A 7882-nucleotide genomic window follows, 5' to 3' on the forward strand; every position below is an offset into this window, starting at 1 on the left:
CTCTCTACACTCTATACCTTACACTCTATACCAAACACTATATACCATACACAATATATCATACACTCTATACCGTACACTCTATACCCTACACTCTATACCCTACACTTCATACCCTACACTCTAGACCCTACACTCTATACCCTACACTCTATACCCTACACACTATACCCTACTTTCTACACTCTATACCCTACACTCTATACCATACACTCTATACCCTACACTCTATACCCTACACACTACACCCTACTTTCTACACTCTATACCCTACACTCTACACTCTATACCCTACACTCTATAACATACACTCTATACCCTACACTCTATACCTTACACTCTATACCCTACACTCTCCACTCTACACCCTACACTCTATACCCTACACTCTACACTTTATACCCTACACTCTATACCCTACACTCTATACCCTACACTCTATACCCTACACTCTACACTCTATACCCTACACTCTATACCCTACACTATATACTCTATACCCTACACTCTATACCCTACACTCTATACCCTACAATCTATACCCTACACTCTATACCCGACACTCTATACCCTATACTCTGTATCCCAACACTCTATACCCTACACTCTATACCCTACACTCTACACTCTATACCCTACACTATACACTCTATACCCTACACTCTATACCATACAATCTACACTCTATACCCTACACTCTATACCCTACACTCTACACTCTATACCCTACACACTATACCCTACTTTCTACACTCTATACCCTACACTCTACACTCTATACCATACACTCTATACCCTACACTCTATACCCTACACTATATACCCTACACTTTATACCCTACACTCTACACTCTATATCCTACACTCTACACTCTATACCCTACACTCTATACCATACACTCTATACCCTACACTCTATACCCTACACTCTACACTCTACACCCTACAATCTATAACATACACTCTATACCCTACACTCTATACCTTACACTCTACACCCTACACTCTACACCCTACACTCTACACTCTATACCCTACACTCTATACCCTACACTCTATACCCTACACTCTACACTTTATACCCTACACTCTATACCCTACACTCTATACCCTACACTCTATACCCTACACTCTATACCCTACACTCTACACTCTGTACCCTACACTCTATACTATACACTCTACACCCTACACTCTATACCATACACTCTATACCCTACACTCTACACTCTATACCATACACTCTATACTGTACACTCTTTACCATACACTCTACACCCTACACTCTATACCCTACACTCTATACCCTACAATCTATACCCTACACCCTACGCTCTATATCCTACACTCTATACCCTACACTCTATACCGTACACTATATTCCATACACTCTATTGCATACACTCTATACCCTGCACTCTATACCCTACACTATACACTCTATACCCTACACTCTACACCATACACTCTATACCCTATACTCTATACACTACACTCTACATTCTATACCCTACAATCTATACCCAACACTCTATACCCTACACTCTATACCATACACTCTATACCCTACACTCTATACCCTACACTCTACACCCTACACTCTATACCCTACACTCTAATCCCTACACTCTACACTGTATACCCTACACTCTATACCCTACACTATATACCCTACACTCTATACCCTACACTATATACCCTACACTCTATACCCTACACTCTACACTCTATACCAAACACTCTATACTCTACACTCTATACCCTACACTCTATACCCTACACTATACACTCTATACCCTACACTCTACACCATACACTCTATACCCTATACAATACACTCTATACCCTACAATCTATACCCTACACTCTATACCCTACACTCTACACTCTATACCGTACACTCTATACCATACACTCTATACCCTACACTCTATATCCTACACTCTATACCCTACACTCTACACTCTATACCCTACACTCTATACCATACACTCTAAACCCTACACTCTATACCCTACACTCTATAACCTAAACTCTACACTCTATACCCTACACTCTACACTCTATACCCTACACTCTATACCCTACACTCTATACCCTACACTCTATACCCTACACTCTACACTTTATACCCTACACTGTATACCCTACACTCTATACCCTACACTCTATAGCCCAACACTCTATACCGTACACTCTATACCCTACACTCTATACCCTACACTCTACACCCTACACTCTATACCCTACACTCTAATCCCTACACTCTACACTCTATACCCTACACTCTATACCCTACACTCTATACCATACACTCTATACCCTACCCTCTATACCCTACACTCTACACTCTATACCTTACACTCTACACTCTACACTCTATACCCTACACTCTATACCCTACACTCTATACTCTATACCCTACACTATATACCCTACACTCTACACTCTATACCCTACACTCTATACCCTACACATTATACCATACACTCTATACCCTACACTCTACACTCTATACCCTACTCCCTACACTCTATACCCTACACTTTATACCCTACACTCTACACTCTATACCCTACACTCTATACCCTACACTCTACACCCTACACTCTATACCCTACACTCTACACTCTATACCCTACACTCTATACCATACACTCTACACCCTACACTCTATACCATACACTCTATACCCTACACTCTACACTCTATACCCTACACTCTATACCCTACACTCTACACTCTATACCCTGCACTCTATACCCTACACTCTATACCCTACACTATATACCCTACACTCTATACCCTACACTCTACACTCTATATCCTACACTCTACACTCTATACCCTACACTCTATAACATACACTCTAAACCCTACACTCTATACCCTACACTCTACACTTTATACCCTACACTCTATACCCTACACTCTATACCCTACACTCTATACCCTACACTCTACACTCTATACCCTACACTCTATAACATACACTCTATACCCTACACTCTATACCTTACACTCTATACCCTACACTCTCCACTCTACACCCTACACTCTACACTCTATACCCTACACTCTATACCCTACACTCTACACTTTATACCCTACACTCTATACCCTACACTCTATACCCTACACTCTACACTCTATAACCTACACTCTATACCCTACACTATATACTCTATACCCTACACTCTATAGCCTACACTCTATACCCTACAATCTATACCCTACACTCTATACCCTACACTCTATACCCTACACTCTATATCCCAACACTCTATACCCTACACTCTATACCCTACACTCTACACTATATACCCTACACTATACACTCTATACCCTACACTCTATACCATACAATCTACACTCTATACCCTACACTCTATACCCTACACTCTACACTCTATACCCTACACACTATACCCTACTTTCTACACTCTATACCCTACACTCTACACTCTATACCATACACTCTATACCCTACACTCTATACCCTACACACTATACCCTACTTTCTACACTCTATACCCTACACTCTATACCCTACATTCTATACCTACACTCTATAACATACACTCTATACCCTACACTCTATACCTTACACTCTATACCCTACACTCTCCACTCTACACCCTACACTCTACACTCTATACCCTACACTCTATACCCTACACTCTCCACTCTATACCCTACACTCTATACCCTACACTCTACACTCTATACCCTACACTCTATACCCTACACTATATACTCTATACCCTACACTCTATACCCTACACTCTTTACCCTACAATCTATACCCTACACTCTATACCCGACACTCTATACCCTACACTCTATACCCTACACTCTATACCCTACACTCTACACTCTATACCCTACACTATACACTCTATACCCTACACTCTATACCATACAATCTACACTCTATACCCTACACTCTATACCCTACACTCTACACTCTATACCCTACACACTATACCCTACTTTCTACACTCTATACCCTACACTCTACACTCTATACCCTACACTCTATACCCTACACACTATACCCTACACTATATACCCTACACTCTATACCCTACACTCTACACTCTATACCCTACACTCTATAACATACACTCTAAACCCTACACTCTATACCCTACACTCTACACTTTATACCCTACACTCTATACCCTACACTCTATACCCTACACTCTATACCCTACACTCTATAACATACACTCTATACCCAACACTCTATACCTTACACTCTATACCCTACACTCTACACTCTACACCCTACACTCTACACTCTATACCCTACACTCTATACCCTACACTCTATACCCTACACTCTATAACCTACACTCTACACTTTATACCCTACACTCTATACCCTACACTCTATACCCTACACTCTATACCCTACACTCTACACTCTATACCCTACACTCTATACCATACACTATATACTCTATACCCTACACTCTATACCCTACACTCTATACCCTACAATCTATACCCTACACTCTATACCCTACACTCTATACCCTACACTCTATATCCCAACACTCTATACCCTACACCAGGGGTCAGGAACCTTTTTGGCTTAGAGAGCCGTAAACGCCACATATTTTGAAATATAATTCCGCGAGAGCCGTACAATATGTTTAAAGGGCCATTGACAGATAAATCGCTCCAATGTTCACTTAGTACAGCAAGGAATGCTCCTCCCTGCTGTATAAAGCCACAACTGGACTGAAACAATGGTAATTAGCAGTAAAAAATTAAATAAATAACTTACATTGTGAGCTTGCGATGCATGACATCAGTCCAGCAGTCTGGCTTCTTCTTTTTCCTGCGCATGACTGGAAGCTGGCATTCTTCCCACCTGATGTTGAGAGAATGCCAGCTTTGAGGCATTCGCAGAAGAAAGAAGCTGGAATGTTGGACATGTCACACAACGCATTGTCAGTTATGTCAATTGTCTATTTTATTATTTTACAGCGAATTATTGTTTAGGTCCAGCGGTGGCTTAGTGCAGCAGTGAGGAACACTCCTTTGTGTACTAAGTGACCGCTGGAGCAATTGTATCTGTCAGTGGCCCTCTTAAAAGTGTTGGTCTTACAGAAAATGAACAAAAAAGAGAGGCTCAGACCCATAGGGAACTAAAGCATTTACTACTTAAAGTGGTACATACAAGCAGGCACACCCAGCGTAATAAATAATTTAACTTTATTAAATAGTCTCACTGTACATAAAGTGCACACATTGACTTGTATTTAATTTTAAAGAACAACAAATCTCCGAACTCTTTTTTTTATAACATAATAACGTTTTAATGCTGTTGCTAACCAACGATGAATAGAATACTTCCTACCATTAATGTGACTTCTGGTGCTGCATGGATTTGCTGATGGCTTTGTAATCTGGTTCATACGTGGTGAGGTTTAGCTTCATGCAGGCGTTGAGACTTCCATCCGTTAAACGTGAACGTATGTTAGTCTTGATGTGCTTTAGATGTGAGAAAGACTGCTCGCATGCATAGGTAGAGCCAAACATTGTCAGTACAGCAATACCCACACACTGCAGTGTTTGGTATGTGACAGGAAGTGCATTCCAAGTTTTGACAATCAGCTGGTCTGCATGTTGGAGTTGTTTCATTTCTCTCCACTTGTGTTTGCTTGCCAACTCTGCTTGCTGTCGTGCAAGTTTTTCCAAATCTTCATTAAGTGATTTAAACTTATTCACCCACATGTCTGAAGCCTTCAGGTCAGCAGCTTGTAGCTCAAAATCTCTGATGGAGACACCAGGGATATAACTCAGGTCAGTGCTGTCCAGTGCACACTCATGTGGATGAGTGATGAACTTAAAAAGACGAGTGTGCTCACGAAATTCTCCAAAGCGCGCTTTGAATGATTGCAGGAGATTGGATGTAAAGCCTGCTAGCTGCTGAATATCAAGATGTTGTGCAGGGTCATTTGCTGTGCATGCATCTTTAAACTCTCCCAGTTTTTCAAAGTGTATTAAACGACCTGTTTCAATGTCTGCGATAAACAGTTCCAGCTTATTTTCAAATGCAAACACAGCTTGTTGAAGCGATAAAACTGTATTACCAACGCCTTGCATTTTCACATTGAGCTGGTTCAGATGTTCAGTCATATCTACAAGATAGAAGAACTTCAGGAGCCACTCAGTGTTGGACAACTCAGGATGGTCAACGTTTTTCATTTCAAGAAAAGTTCGTATTTCACTCAGACAAGCTGCGAAACGGCTGAGCACCTTCCCTCTTGACAGCCAGCGCACGTTGCTGTGCAGAAGCAGACCAGGATAATTATTCCCAACTTCATCCAGGAGTGTTTTAAACTGGCGATCATTTAAAGCACGGGCAACAATAAAGTTGACCACCTGAATGACAAGTGACATCACCTCACCAAGCTGCTCACCAAACATCTGAGCACAAAGTGCCTCCTGATGTAGGATGCAGTGAAAACTAAGGATAGGTCTTTTTTCATGTTCACGAAGAAGCGCTACAAATCCTTTGTTTTTTCCTACCATGCTTGGAGCACCATCAGTACACACTGAAATAAGTTTATGCATTGGTAGATTTTTTTCTTTAGTGAACTCAGTGAATGACTTGAACAAATCATCCCCTCTTGTTGTCCCTTTCAGAGGCAAAACAGCAAGACTTTCCTCATGTAACGTGTCACCGACAGCATACCTTGCAATGATGCTGAACTGAGATATATGGCTTACGTCAGTTGATTTATCCAAAGCAAGAGAAAAGAACAGAGCTGTATTTATGTCCTTCACTTGGGATGCCTCAATCTGATTTGCCATCATGATGGCACGGTCATGAACTGTTCTTGCTGACAGAGGCATGTCTTTTATCCGTTTGATAATCTTGGCTTTATCCGGAAAATCATCAAAAAGTTCATTGGCAACATCAAGCATAAATGTTTTGGCATACTCCCCATCTGTGAATGGTTTTCCGTTTCTGACAATTGCCAAAGCACCAACAAAGCTAGCCGAATTTAAGTCACCTTGTTGGGTCCAAACTCGAAGTTGCTGCTGACTAGCTTGCACTTTGCACAGCAGCTCTTGACAGGCTTTCTTCCTGCTGTCCCCTTCAGGATATTTCGATGCAAATGAAGCATGGCGTGTGTCAAAGTGGCGCTTTATATTTGACCGCTTCATAGATGCAATTTTATCATTGCATATAAGACAAACTGGTGAACCTGCTCTCTCCACAAAGGCAAATTTGTCTGTCCACTCCTGCTGAAAAGTACGATACTCCTCATCCTTCTTTCTTTTAGCCATCTTCTTCAATAAAGGGCAGTACTGTGGGGTGAAAAGAAGGCTCTGAGTCATTATTTCTTTAATTTGTGGATTTGTCTGCAAGCAGGGCCAACTCCAGGTTTCTTTTGGTCCTTGTGCTATAGAACTTTAGTAGACCTCTAGAAGAGCTGTCTTCTTTTCGTCACGGGTTAGTCGGGTGCACAGTGGTCTATACAGCACAGCCCGCACAGTGGTCTATACAGCACAGGCCGCACAGCGGTATATCCAGCACAGCCCGCACAGTGGTCTATACAGCACAGCCCGCACAGTGGTCTATCCAGCACAGCCCGCACAGTGGTCTATACAGCACAGCCGGATGGATAGACCACTGTGCGGGCTGTGCGGTATATACATACCACTGTGCGGGCTGTAAAATAAAGAGGAGAAATCACGCTGCAGCTGATCACAGCTATGGGCCCCAGGGGCCCGAGCTCCTGCTGCACTGTGCCCCCGTACCTGTCCCTGGTGGTCGATGTAGTAGAAGTACTCCTTGGTTTAGGGGTCGGGGTTCTGGCCCTGGACATAATGAAGGCTCCTGCGGGGGCCCCTGAGG

General features: G+C 42.2%; 1 protein-coding gene across 1 annotated transcript; it reads right to left on the reverse strand.

The window, feature by feature from the left end:
- Window positions 1-5373: 5373 nt before the first annotated feature.
- On the reverse strand, window positions 5374-7311 carry LOC138653781 (general transcription factor II-I repeat domain-containing protein 2-like). The gene has a single exon (XM_069743358.1). The coding sequence runs from the start codon at window positions 7309-7311 to the stop codon at window positions 5374-5376; it is 1938 nt and encodes a 645-aa protein (XP_069599459.1).
- Between the last annotated feature and the right edge of the window lie 571 nt (window positions 7312-7882).

This window comes from Ranitomeya imitator, unplaced genomic scaffold (assembly GCF_032444005.1).
Source record: "Ranitomeya imitator isolate aRanImi1 unplaced genomic scaffold, aRanImi1.pri SCAFFOLD_34, whole genome shotgun sequence".
NCBI lineage: Eukaryota > Metazoa > Chordata > Amphibia > Anura > Dendrobatidae > Ranitomeya > Ranitomeya imitator.

Coding starts and splice junctions, on each gene's coding strand:
- LOC138653781 (XM_069743358.1), bottom strand. CDS start 7,311: ATGGCTAAAAGAAAGAAGGATGAGGAGTATCGTACTTTTCAGCAGGAG.